At 41.4% G+C, this 14,897-nt stretch overlaps 1 protein-coding gene across 1 annotated transcript in view; it reads right to left on the bottom strand.

The window, feature by feature from the left end:
* Positions 1-1,284: 1,284 nt before the first annotated feature.
* Positions 1,285-14,897, bottom strand: part of LOC104997046 (histone H2B-like) — a 26,138-nt gene continuing 12,525 nt past the window's right edge. The window contains exon 3 of the mRNA XM_010851502.1: positions 1,285-1,595. Within this exon, the coding sequence (XP_010849804.1) occupies positions 1,285-1,595 (311 nt within the window). The remainder of the gene's footprint in view (positions 1,596-14,897) is intronic.

The following is a 14,897-nucleotide window of genomic DNA, read 5'->3' as shown; positions in this document are numbered from 1 at the left end:
CTGGGAGGGATTGGGGGCAGGAGGAAAAGGGGATGACAGAGGATGAGATGGCTGGATGGTATCACGGACTCAATGGATGTGAATCTGAGTGAACTCCAGGAGTTGGTGATGGACAGGGAGGCCTTGTGTGCTGCAATTCATAGGGTCGCAAAGAGTCAGACACGACTGAGCGACTGAACTGAACTGAACTGAGAGAGCATATTAAAAAGCAGAGACATTACTTTGCTAACAAAGGTCCCTCTAGCCAAAGCTATGGTTTTTCCAGTAGTCATGTATGGATGTGAGAGTTGAACTATAAAGAAAGCTGAGCACCAAAAAATTGATGCTTGTGAACTGTGGTGTTAGAGAAGACTCTTGAGAGTCCCTTGGACAGCAAGGAGATCCAACCAGTCCATCCTAAAGGAAATCAGTCCTGAATGTTCATTGGAAGGACTGATGCTGAAGCTGAAACTCCAATACTTTGGCCACCTGATGTGAAGAACTGGCTCATTTGAAAAGACCCTGATACTGGGAAAGATTGTGGGCAGGAGGAGAAGGGGATGACAGAGGATAAGATGGTTGGATGGCATCACCAACTCGATAGACATGAGTTTGAGTAAACTCTGGAAGTTGGTAATGGACAGGGAGACCTGGCGTGCTGCAGTCCACGGGGTCACAAAGAGTCAGACATGACTAAGCAACTGAACAGAACTGAACTGATATATTCTCACCCTACTTATTTAACTTCTATGCAGAGTACATCATGTGAAATGCAGGGAATAGATGAATCACATGCTGGAATCAAGATTGCTGGGAGAAATATTAATGACCTCAGATATGCAGATGTTACTACTCTAATGACAGAAACTGAAGAATTAAAGAACTTGTGGATGAGGATGAAAGAGGAGAGTAAAAAAGCTGGCTTGAAAGTCAACATTCAAAAAACTAAGATCGCTGCATCTAGTCTCATCACTTCATGAAAAATAGATGGGGAAAAAAGTAGAAGCAGTGAAAGATTTTATTTTCTTGGGTTCCAAAATCACTGCAGACAGTGACTGCAGCCATGTAATTAAAAGACACTTGCTCCTGGGAAGAAAAGCTATGACAAACCTAGACAGCATATTAAAAAGCAGAGACATCACTTTGCCAACAAAAGTGAAAGTGAAGTCGCTCAGTCGTGTCCGACTCTTAGCGGCCCCATGGACTACAGCCCAACAGGCCCTCCATCCATGGGATTTTCCAGGCAAGAATACTGGAGTGGGGCGCCATTGCCTTCTCCGTTAACAGCGGCAAGGCATATTATATTTACTTGGAGCTGGTATACTTGGTGACAGCCTTAGTGCCCTCAGACACGGCGTGCTTGGCCAGCTCCCCAGGTAGCAGCAAGCACATGGCGGTCTGGATCTCCCTGGATGTGATAGTCGAGCGCTTGTTGTAATGAGCCAGGCGCAATGCCTCGCCAGCGATGCGCTCGAAAACGTCGTTGACGAAGGAGTTCATGATTCCCACGGCCTTGGAAGAGATGCTGGTGTCCGGATGGACTTGCTTCAGCACTTCGTACACGCACACGGAGTAGCTCTCCTTGTGGCTGCGCTTGCGCTTCTCGCGTCCTTCTTCTGGGCCCAAAGGTAGAGTCAAAGCTATGGTTTTTCCAGTAGTCATGTATGGATGTGAGAGTTGGGCCATAAAGAAGGCTGAGTGCTGAGGAACTGATGTTTTTGAATTGTGGTGCTAGAGAAGACTCTTGAGAGTCTCTTCGACTGCAAAGAGATCAAATCAATCAATCCTAAAGGAAATCAACCCTGAATATTTGTTGAAAGGACTGATGCTGAAGGTGAAGCTCTAATACTTTGGCAATGAACCAACTCATTGGAAAAGACCCTGGTGCTGGGAAAGACTGAAGGCAAAGGAGAAGGGGTGGGTTAGGAAGAGATGGTTAGATAGCACCACTGACTCAAAGGACATAAATCTGAGCCAACTTCGAGAGATAGTGGAGGACAGAGGAGCCTGGCATGCTACAGTCCATGGGGTCGCAAAGAGTTGAACATGACTTAATGCTTGAACAACAACAACAAAAAAATTATTTTGGAGTTGCTAAGATTTGAATCTCATGGTTGAGTTCTATAAACCCACATGATTGAAGGAATAAGATTAAAGCACACAGAAGCAGAGGGACAATTCCTGACATAAAAGAACATCTTGAGGGATTAAAATAAACATGTATAGAAATCACCTGAGGCTCTGGAAACTTGATTAATTGTTTCGGGAAAATCAGGAAAATATACCAGCCTCGATAAAGCACTAAGCAAAAGCTTTATTATGCAGTACTTTCTTGGTATACTGAAAGTACACCATTAACAGTACTTCTTAACCACTGGCTGCTCAAAGTTACATAAATTATTGCCATGACAACTATTTCTTTAGCAATAAAATTATGAAAACCGCAATTTCCCCTACAGATAACAAAGCCTTATCATTTGCTATTCACAATGAGCTTAATGTTTACCCCTCAGCAGTCATCACAGACAAAGCATCTGTGTAGCAACACAGACCCTACCAACTTGGAAAGGAGGTGCTCTAAAAGGACTCAGGAAGAGGGCTATTTCAATTGCAGGAAGCTTTGTCCCCAGAGGCAAACACATAATAAATAATGGTTGGAGTTCCACACACATCCACAAAGACCTAAATTAGTCATAATTTGGTTAAAATGCACAATATTGAGGATGGGGGAGAAAATAGTGTGTCTAGATTCACAATTAAACAGCAGGAACAGTAGTAAAACTGAGGAGTGAAACTCAGTCTGAAAAAGAACTCTTGGACAGTGTCAAGAGCTTCAAGGCTGAACACAGTTTTGTTACTTCACTTTGTTAATGAACTTCATCTCTAGCCCTCTCTGCTCCTTTCTCACAGACTTTTATTTTTTCTTCAACCTTTGCAGGCTCCTCTGAGCTCAGGATCTCTAACATGATGCTTATTCTGTCTTTGAAGCTCTCCCCATCCACCCAGCTTCCCCATGTCACCTGGCTACCACTTACTCATCCTCAGATCTCAGACTAGGGGGCCATTCAAATGAGATCTGGACCTCCTTACAACACTGCATAGCATCCTGGGCTGAGAATCCATGCATTTCATCTCTATAATAATTATTAGGAATTAGCACAATTTCTTGTGCTTAGTAGTTCTTTAACCTTGTCTTCCAACTACAGACAAGCTCCATGATATCAGGGACACTGTTCTTGTCACCTCTATGTTCACATTACATAGCACAGCCTGTGCTCAATAAGTATTTATTGTATTCGTGTGTTTTTAAAGCAGCCTCCCTTTTCTTTATAAAAATGTAATATTCACGAGAGTTTTACACCATGATATGGTTTGAGGATATTGCTTAAGAAATGAAACAAAGGAAGAGAAAAGAGATCTTGCCTGAAAGGAAGGGAGGTTAGAATAAGCACAGAAGAATAAGCTTCAGGAAATAAAAAGTCAAAAGAAATGGACTAACATATCTTTTGAATTCTCTCATTTCAAAGGGAAGAAGCAACTGGTAGAGAGAAACCACAGCACCATACAATGTCTAGACCTGACCAGAAGGAAGTATCATGCAGATAGCATAAGGCTGTCTGCATCAACAATGGGGAGGGGGTAGAATGAAGCCAAGACATATCTGGCAATTTCTTTGTTTAGTATGAACACAAATGTTTGTATTAATAGCTCAGGGAATGGCTTTGCAGGGAAGTATTCTTTTGATTTGACAAACATAGCTTAGTGTATCTTATTTTTTAACTCTTCTTCATTCATTTAAAAGTTTTTTTTTTTTTTTTTTCTGAGCACCCATTATGTTACCAAGTCCTGAGTTAGGTCTGAGATACAAGATTAACAAGATGAGTGCTGTTGAAAAACTCACAATGAGCCAACTGGACAAATAATTATGAGACAGTGTGTCAAAGTCCTAGGCTGAAATTGATCCAAGTAAATAAATCATCATGTGGGCTTGGCCAGAAGGAAAGGGAAAAATGTGAATGGAGTCAAGAGAGCTTCAACTGGGCAGAGGAGGCTTGAAATTCAGACTGAGTGAAAGGAGTTTCTCTCCAACAGAGAAGGAAAAATGCTACTAGAGAGAGAGAGGAATGTGTGCAAGATGTGGGAAAATCCTTTGGCTTGTTTGAGAGAAGAGCAGCGGTTCTCTGTGACTGGAATAAAGAATGCATATCCCGGGCATCAGTGAGCCTGGATAAGAGGGGCTAGATCTTAAAGAGCCTTGTAAGTCATGAGTTTAAAATTCCCTCAAGACTAATGACATTCAAAATTCTTCTAAACACAGGCATTCTTTGAGAAAATCTTATACCGAAGCCTTTAAAGTAGATAAGACCATAGCTGCTGTGGGCTGCTGAGTGGCCACCTGACCCCTTGCCTCCAACCTCCACACACAGCCTAAGGTTCTTCCTTGAAGACCACAGACCATTGAACACTCTGCCTGTGGACACCACAGAGTTGTTAGGGCAGAAAAGGTGCTCAGTAAATAAACTAGCTAGAGTCATGTGATCAAATGAGACTTTCGTTTGTAGCTCTAATTTTTGCTTTTGAGTTTACTCTGACTGCAGTGGGGAACAAACAGGAGAAGGGAAGCTAACTCAGCATGGGACAGGCATTCATTGAGCAATCCAAGGGTGGAAGGAGGCTAAATGGTGGGACAGTCTTGTTTCAGGCTCACTATATTTTCCCACCCTCCCTGACAACCCCCTCTCTGTTGGGTCTAGAGCTGCAGGGGAAAATTATGTGATTGCTCCCACAAAAGAAGTTGTCTTGTGACCTTTTCAGCCTAAGTGCAGCTGATTCCAGGAAGAAGAGAGATTTGAAGATGGAGCAAGAAGAGATCTTCCCAAAGTGGAAGGAAGACTAAGATGAGAACAGACCAGACCAAAGGTTCATGGGTCTGAAGCTTATACAGTTTGAGAGATCTTCTAAGAAAATGAAGTTATGAATACAAACTTAAATTTAGAAACATAAATCACAAGTTACAAATTTTAAAGATATTTAAAAAGAGAAAACATCACAAATCCATAATTACATTTTTATGGATGAACTGCCCCACACACCCATGATAATGCTTTTGTTTGTACTTTCCAGCTGCACACTCTTCTATTATTTCTTCATATGATAACCACATATTTTCTATAGAAAAGGTACATAATTCACTATTTCTTCTAGCATGGTCAGTTGCATTTTGATATATTATCATCTTTGATTATTACTTAAAGTTTGGAAAATTTTCTTTCAGCTTACTCCTTTTTGGTAATATGTAAATTTTAATAGTCAAATTCAGGAAACTTCTATCAAGTCAATTTTATTTATGAGGTGGAAGACTTCAGGTTATTTCAAGTTTCCTTTTCCTGTGACAAATCTTACTCTTTCAATTGATGACCTGCAGCGACGTTTGTCACTGTCTTCATTGTAGTGTTGCACTGTGTGTTTATAATATGATCACTGAAGCCACTTTCATGTCAAAACAACAAGAAGTTTAAATTGTTTTCCAATGTGTCCATGTGAATCACTCCTCTTCATTAATTAGATTATTAAGCAATCCAAAGGCAAATTCGATATCTTTTTGTATCAAGTCCTGTCTCATACAGAGAAAATGTTTGGCTGGCGAAAGAATTTAAAATCATTCATAGGATTTCAGTAAGAAGAGTAGCATATGCTAGCCAACCAGTCGAATATGGCAAAGACAACAATCAAGTGTGGCTTCCCTGGTGGCTCAGTGGTAAAGAACCCACCTGCAATACAGGTGATGTGGGTTCGATCCCTGGGTTGAGATCCCCTAAAGAGATGGAAATGGCAACCCAATCCAGTATTCTTGCCTAGAGAATCTCTTAGACAAAGGAGCCTGGCAAGCTATAGTCCACGGGGTTGCAAAGAGTCAGGACATGACTGAGAGCCTAAACAATGACAATAAAGTAGTAATGTCTGGCATCTGTTTTACTTACCTAACACTTCATTTTTACACTCTTCCCATTATTTAATTCTAAAAAATGATTTGGGATAATTAAGTCACATTTCCTTTTCATTTTGACATTTTTCAATGTGCTTATTAGGGCTTCCCTGGTGGCTCAGATGGTTAAGCGTTTGCTTACAATGCGGGAGACCCAGGTTCAATCCCTGGGTTGGGAAGATCCCCTGAAGAAGGAAATGGCAACCCACTCCAGTACTCTTGCCTGGAAAATCCCATGGACAGAGAAGCCTGGTAGGCTACAGTCCACAGGGTCACAAAGAGTCAGACATGACTGAGCAACTTCACTTTCTAATGTGCTTATATAAAACTGAATCAAACGTAGTAATCTGTTCAATAAGTCTTATGACTTCAATAATTATCATTATTTCAAGAACATCACTTTTCATTGTAACCTCTGAAAGGCAAATCCCATTCACTTGAAAATTTAATTGGCATAAGTACTCAATTAAATAATAACACTAAATATTGTCAATAAATCTGTTCTCTCTCCCTTTGGTTCTTCAAGGTGTTCATTTAGTGCATTTGTATTTGATTGATGTGTAATTCAAGAACCTTCTTGTCTGTGGAGTCCTCCTGACTTTCAGGAAGTTCTAATTTACTGAAAACATTTTACAAATTATATAATAATACAATATATACAATGTCTTATCTTGGACTCAGTAGTTGGAATCTTTTAACAGTTGGAACATTGGGTTTTTTGCTGTTGCTCATAATATCTACTTGAAAAATATTTCTAATGTCTATTGTACGTTCTGTTTAATTCTCTGTAAATGTTACTGCCATCATGATTTTAGGGGAGAAAAACAGCTTTCTTTCATTAAATTGTACTATCAGGACAAATATGGTACATATCAAAGTCAGTGAATTTTCCCAATAAAGTTGTTGAAAGCCCCTCATGCTCTTGTGATTATACAAGCTTTAGTTTCAGTTGCAATAAGAGGTTTTGGTGTGCCAAATTCTGTCTTTTTGTGTCAAACTGTCTTTTGTCAAAATTGCCCATTACATTTTTTGGTTTCTACTAGAATACTCTTGGAGAAGGCAATGGCACCCCACTCCAGTGCTCTTGCCTGGAAAATCCCATGGACCGAGGACCCTGGTAGGCTGCTGTCCACGGGGTCGCTGAGGGTTGGACATGACTGAACGACTTCACTTTCACTTTTCACTTTCATGCATTGGAGAAGGAAATGGCAACCCACTCCAGTGTTCTTGCCTGGAGAATCCCAGGGACGGGGGAGCCTGGTGGGCTGCCGTCTATGGGGTCGCACAAAGTCGGACACGACTGAAGCTACTTAGCAGCAGCAGAATACTCTATTCCCATAGTACCTGAATTTGTGTGTAATTAATAATTCTGGGTAATGATGTATTTAGCTTATCTGAAATTAAGACATATAAAATTCATATTTATAGTCTTCTACCACTGTAGGGACCTATATAGTTGTATAATAATATTTCTCTAAATTAAATACACTGACACAACAAATATGTGTAGGAACTTTGTCCCTGGACCACTTGTTTCTTGATGTTTTGCTATGCTGGTGGTAATTTGGCATCTCAATTCTTCTGGGACACCCAGACTACTTCAGGACATGTGTACGCAAGCTTAGTCACTCAGTCGTGTCTGACTCTTTGTGACCCTATGAACCATAGCCCGCCAGGCTCCTCTGTCCATGGGATTCTCCAGGCAAGAATACTAGAGTGGGTTACCATGCCCTTCTCCAGGGGATCTTCTTGATCCAGGGATTGAACCTGGGTCTCTTAAGTATCCTTCATTGGCAGGCAGGTTCTTTATGACTAGAGCTACCTGGGAAGGCTCAAATACACTAAGATGTGAGCTAATGTGTTGGGTTTTTACAAAAAAAAAAAAATGTGATTTCACACACAAAAGCACCAATATTTAAAGTACTGTTATAGATTTATGCTCCACAAATATAGAAATTCTGACAAATAATGGATTTTTTTATAACTTGCATTTTACAAAGAAAATTCATGTTATATTTATGATTGTATATAATGCATCAACAAGTGTATTTCCTTATGGAAAATGTTCTGGTTATGCATCAGTAGGAACTGCTTCAACACTAACATCTGATAACTGGAAGAATTTTCCATAAAACAGCTCCTGGCTCCAAACTTTTCAAAACTCATCCTTTCTCTACTGCCTACATATTTCCAGTGCCTTGTTATTGTTGTTTAGCTGCTCAGTCATGTTCAACTGTCTGCAACCCCATGGACTGTACTCCGCCAGGCTCCTCTATCCATGGGATTCTTCAGGCAAGAATACTGGAGTGGCTTGCCATTTCCCTCTTCATTCTAGTGCCTTAGGATATATTTATATCACAGTGGTCCTGGACCATTGTTTCGTGGTGCTGAATGAGTCCTGGGAGGATTTCTAGAAGCCAGTCCTATACTACACCTACCACTGGCAATAACATAATCACACACTGAAGGCATTGAGCATGATCTAAACAAACTAAGCATTTCTGCAACTTACCTTCCATGCAGTGTGACTTCCAGCATGCTAGTAAATACCAAAGCCACCCAACAAGAGAGAATCAGAGTGAAGACAATAATCCTCACTGATCATTGTCAAAATAAACGATCGTACAAATACACTGCAGAGTCCTTCTGAAGAACCGTCCCTGTAAATGAGGCACTTTGAAGCCGGATTTAATGAGCTTTCTAGTAAATCCCTGATCGCTCAGTTGGTAAAGAATTGGCCTGCAGTGCAGGAGACCCCGGTTTGATCCCTGGATCAGGAAGATCTGCTGGAGAAAGGATAGGGTACCCACTCCAGTATTCTTGGGCTTCCCTTGTGGCTCAGGTGGTAAAGAATCTGCCTGCAATACAGGAGACCGGGGTTCCATTCCTGGTTTGGGAAGATCCCCTGGAGAAGGGAAAAGCTACTCATTCCAGTATTCTGGTCTGGAGAATTCCATGGACTGTATAGCCCATGGGGTCGCAAAGAGTTGGACATGACTGAGAGACTTTCACTTTCCCTTTCTTTCTAGTAGCTCTACCTCCTGGCAGAGGAATGCAAGGAGCACCTCCAGGGAGGACTAAGAAATGCTCCTGACAAGGCTGAATTCTTGGCATCAAAACATTCCCTTGCCAAAATGAGACATGGAAGCCACACAGTCACTAAGGACCTCAAAAACTTGAACAGCTGCATTCGAACAGAAAACTAGAGGGAACACTTTGAAGTTAAGGTATTTTATTGCTATTAGTCTTGTCATTTCTACTGCCATTGTTGTTTTCTAATAAACTGGAAACTCCCTAATTCCCAGTAATGACCAGCTTCTCACCAGCCTAAGTAATAGGACAGGGGCTCAGAATAGACTTGATTTGACAATAAAAAAACATAACACAACTTACATGTCCATGTTGATATTATGGTTACAAATCCACGCCCATTATTATCTCAATATTTCACATGAGATACTTGTTATTTCTAACACCATCTCAATAAACAGAGAGGTTAATAACAAACGTATATCATTATAAATACAAGTATGACACTAGCTGAGAAAAGTATTAAGACATTATTTTCACTGATTATAATTTCAAAGAACAGTCCATGACACCCTAAAGAGATTTATTCATATTCTTATTTTCAGAAACAGTTTAAAAAGTGACTGCCTTTCAATTCTGTAGTTTTATTTTCTTAATTGTTTAGGACAAAAATTAAAGTAAAAATATTTCACTGCAAAAGAACAGTGTTCTGCCTTGCACCTGGGTTTTTCCATGACCCCCTTCTGCATAGTAATCAGAGACCCTAATCTGCTCTTGCAGCTCCATGAAAACTTCTGGATAAAATCACTATGTTTGCGAAGCTCCCCTGGTTTCTGACCAGCCTTAAAAAACAGTGAGGGTTGCAATCATGACTTCTGCAAAGAATACTGTACACTACTGTTACATAAACTGATACCTGACAGATAATCAGTTCCCAGAAAATGATCTCACTGCATGGAGTTCCTAGTACTGAATAAAATAGAGATTATATGTTTGGTAGCCAATCTGAAATGTGAAATATGTTGAGCTATTCCAGTGGGTGACATACAAAATCATTTCAACCTGTGACTAGTACTATGCTGTGAATGTGTATCATTGGGTGAGAACTCAAAGAAGGAAAAAGGGGGTGGCATTCCACTCCAACTTCTTGGGGGAAGGAAAAACAAATTACAAGTGACAGAGTCAAAATAAACTGCATAGGACAGGATGTCAGAGATGCTTATTTTGAAACATAAGCCCCAGTTCTATTCTGCCACAGGGTAAAAATATGTTGATTTTTTCATTCAAATTAAAAGGAAAAACTATGAGTGCTTTAGTAAAATTTAAAGAAGGATAACACTGCAATCTCTTCATTACCCAGGGAGACCTCCCACTAGCACCTCCAAGAAGTTTATGTCCTTGCAAATGTTTTGGCCACTCTGAACCTGTAATATTATGTGCAGAAACTCATGTCTGGAATTAACTGCGGATCCTCAGCAACTGAGGTAGATGGCATGTTACTGACCACTCTGTGCTCGCTCTCACCTTGTATCACAGATGCCTCGGGCTGGTGCCTGAAAATATATGGCTCAACTGGAACATTTTTTTCAAAACTTAGCATTACTCACTTCCATGTTTGGCTCACTGATTTCAGGTCAAGCCCAAGGAAGTAGGAATATCCATGGATGGAGCTGTGCTAATGCTATGCCATGGCTCCAAACACACCATTTCTCACTAGGCACAGCAGTTAAGATAGGCTTACCCTGAGGCCACACCAGAGCTCACACCTGAACTCTTGTTGCTTTGTGACTTTGTGCAAGTGTTTGTTCCTCTGGATCTCAATTTCTTCAGTATCACAAGGAGATCCAAGCAGTCCATCCTAGAGGAAATCAGTCCTGAATATTCATTGGAAGGACCGATGCTGAAGCTGAAACTCCAATCCTTTGGCTACCTGATGCAAAGAACTGACTCATTGGAAAAGACCCTGATGCTGGGAAAGATTGAAGGAAGGAGGAGAAGGGGACGACAGAGGATGAGATGGTTGGATGGCATCACCGACTCGATGGACATGAGTTTGGGTAGGCTCCGGAAGTTGGTGAAGGACAGGGAAGCCTGGCGTGCTGCTGTTCATGGGGTTGCAAAGAGCCGGACACAACTGAGCAACTGAACTGAACTGAACAGAGATGATGCTAGTGCTTACCTCTTATACTAGACAAAATAATATATGTAAAGTACCTGGCTTAAGATCAATGCTCAAACACTGGGGCCAGTATTATTTTGCAACCCCAGATAGCTTTTCAGCTTTGATTCATCCATTCACCATTCTAAATAGTAGTTACAACTTATTCATGAAATATGCATGGGGCACCAGTTCTGAGCCCAGTTGCTATCCTAGGCACTGAAGACACAGCCATGGGTAAGACACAGCCCGTGCTTTCTGTCCTGCTGCAGAGTCAACTCAGGGCAACTTGTCTGAGAAAGACAAGTTCTTGAAAAGTCGTGCGTTCTTCTCCTCGCCACAGCAGAATCCTCACAGAGACTGAAAAGGCAATCATCAGAAACAAAGCATCCCCTTGAAATTTTTTAGAACCAAATGGAGCAAACAGCTTTATGGATTTTTTAATACTAAAGGCCATAATTCAAATAAATAAATAAATTCAATTTTTAAGGTCTTGAGACATTTCTTCAGGAGTCCACATTATAAGGTACGATCTCTGCCTCCACATACTCCTCTCTCTCACATTTCAGAAGCCCCACTAACACGCATGTATACATTGATGCCTATAAACACCTCATTCTTTAAAACAACTCCAAATTCTGAGCCAATGCTCCTTATTGTTGCTCACTTTCCCCTGAGGCTTACCCACAGATGGAGAATTAACTCCTCATGCAGACCTGAACATGGCAGGCAGCAGGCAGACAGCACGAAGAAATGAGATTTCTCACCACGAATTAATAACTAATCGTTATATTACTTATATGTGTACATCAGTCCCACGTTCAACAGATGTTATTGAGTTCCTACAGTGTACCAGGTTATGCCGCAGATGTTAAAGGCAGAAAAGTGAATCTGTGTATGGGGTCATGCTCAGTTCAGTTCAGTTCAGTCGCTCAGTCGTGTCCGACTCTTTGAGACCCCATGAACCGCAGCACACCAGGCCTCCCTGTCCATCACCAACTCCCAGAGTCCACCCAAACCCATGTCTATTGAGTCAGTGATGCCATCCAACCATCTCATCCTCTGTCATCCCCTTCTCCTCCTGCCCTCAATCTTTCCCAGCATCAGGGTCTTTTCAAATGAGTCAGCTCTTTGCATCAGGTGGCCAAGGTATGGAGTTTCAGCTTCAACATCAGTCCTTCCAGTGAACACCCAGGACTGATCTCCTTTAGGATGGACTGGTTGGATCTCCTTGCAGTCTAAGGGACTCTCAAGAATCTTCTCCAACACCACAGTTCAAAAGCATCAATTCTTCAGCATTCAGCTTTCTTTATAGTCCAAATCTCATACCCATACATGACTACTGGAAAAACCATAGCCTTGACTAGATGGACTTTTGTTGACAAGGTAATGTTTCTTCTTTTTAATATGCTGTCTAGGTTGGTCATAACTTTCCTTCCAAGGAGTAAGCATCTTTTAATTTCATGGCTGCAATCACCATCTGGAGTGATTTTGGAGCCCCCAAAAAATAAAGTCTGCCACTGTTTCCCCATCTATTTGCCATGAAGTGATGGGACCAGATGCCATGATCTTAGTTTTCTGAATGCTGAGCTTTAAGCCAACTTTTTCACTCTCCTCTTTCACTTTCATCAAGAGGCTCTAAAGACTAAAGTCTTCTTCACTTTCTTCCATAAGGGTGGTGTCATCTGCATATCTGAGATTATTGATATTTCTCCCAGAAACCTGGATTCCAGCTTGTGCTTCTTCCAGCCCAGCATTTCTCATGATGTACTCTGCATATAAGTTAAATAAGCAGGGTGACAATATACAGCCTTGATGTACTCCTTTTCCTATTTGGAACTAGTCTGTTGTTCCATGTCCAGTTCTAACTGTTGCTTCCTGACCTGCATACAGGTTTCTCAAGAGGCAGGTCAGGTGGTCTGGTATTCCCATTTCTTTTAGAATTTTCCATAGTTTATTGTGATCCACACAGTCAAAGGCTTTGGCATAGTCAATAAAGCAGAAATAGATGTTTTTCTGGAATTCTCTTGCTTTTTCAATGATCCAGCAGATGTTGGCAATTTGATCTCTGGTTCCTCTGCCTTTTCTCAGTTATATACTCAGTTGTATCCAACTCTTTGTGACCCCAAGGACTGTAGTTTGCCAGGGTCCTCTGTCCATGGGATTTCCCAGGCAAAAATACTGGAATGGGTTGCCATTTCATTCTCCAGGGATCTTCCCCATCCAGGGATTGAACTCTCAAGTCTTGAGTCTTCTGCTTTAGCAAGTGGATTCTTTACCACTAGCACCACCTGGGAAGAGTGAATAAAGCAGATAAATGTTAAGTCCTTTAGGAGTCTACCTTGTGAGCTTCAGGAATAGCAGTTTCTCCATTCTTCAAGGCATTGGCTATAGGACTCAGACAATGGTGTAAACAAATCTACACTGGAACATGGACTGTCATATTGTATCCATTCTAAGATGCACATTTCTTTCACCTGTTAACATCTCTGAAGCCAAAGAGCATCCTACAGGGGGCAGACTCATAGTTACTGCCATTAGTGGCATCGTTTGTGGGGGCAGGGGGAATCAAAGTTTGATTATTCTGATAAGATCAAGAAAGTACCAGGACACTAACAATAACTAATAATAATAGCAGGCAAACCTCAACTCTTACTGACTAAACATAATAAAAGATCGTTTCTCTCTCAGTCTGATGCTAATGTTCCATTTTGGAGTGCTCTCCTCCAAGCACTAATTTAGAAACCAGATTCACAGTGAAAACTCTCCAATCCAGGACTCTGTGTTTCCCTGCGGGTCTTTTCCATCTGGCCAGGCAGAAGGGAAAGAGTATGGAAGATCACGTGGGGGAGATATGTGCCAGGCAGGAAGCAGCCTGGGTCACATCTGCCAACACTCACTGGAAAGTGCCCAGCCACTGGACACACCCACCTACCCTCTCACTCAGCAGGTGGGGCCTTGAGAGAAGGAACAGCAACTGCACCTGGGAATGAGAATCAGGCTCAGCCAAGAGAAACTGTGGATCCTGGACTTTGCTGACGCCAGGACACAAGCACGAGAAATAGGATGCTCATCACATATGTTTCCCTTGCTTAGTACATTGGGTTTTTAAAAGCTATTTCATGTTTTCACTCTCGCTTACTCCACAAAGTAGCTTTGGGGGATAGGTATCTTTAGACAAATGAGGGATGAAGACAAAAGAGTTACTTATTGGCCTGATTCTATATGATATTACTAGAGTGACCATATCATTTATCTTTTAAACCAGAAGGAGAAGGAAACAGGGCAGTCTTACTAACTGCACTGGAGAGCAGGCATAAATTGGGATAAACTTGGGTAAACTGGGATGTATTGTCCTCTACCCATGGTGGGCAGCGTATGGATCAAATCACAGAGCTCCAGACCCTGAGTCTGATGTTCTTTTCTCTACACTCTAGCTGGCCTTTCAGTCTAATTGAATCTAAGAAACACTTATGGCAAACAGTACTTAGTTCATTCTAGAGAACTATGTTAAAACTGAGCTTTTAATGGTTTCAAATAATATATTTGCAAAATGTAAACCAACCCCAAAAGATGTGCCATAAAAGTCATAGGTGTTTAGTCCATACAAATGAAACAAACAAGGCTTTCAGTTCAGTTCAGTTCAGTCGCTCAGTCATGTCCAACTCTTTGTGGCCCCATGAATTGCAGCACACCAGGCCTCCCTGTCCATCACCAACTCCCAGAGTTCACCCAGACTCACAT

Source organism: Bison bison, unplaced genomic scaffold (assembly GCF_000754665.1).
Source record: "Bison bison bison isolate TAMUID 2011002044 unplaced genomic scaffold, Bison_UMD1.0 scf7180017864303, whole genome shotgun sequence".
Taxonomy (NCBI): domain Eukaryota; kingdom Metazoa; phylum Chordata; class Mammalia; order Artiodactyla; family Bovidae; genus Bison; species Bison bison.
The sequence above is the reverse complement of the archived record's forward strand: the minus strand, read 5'-3'. Positions and strand labels throughout refer to the sequence as shown.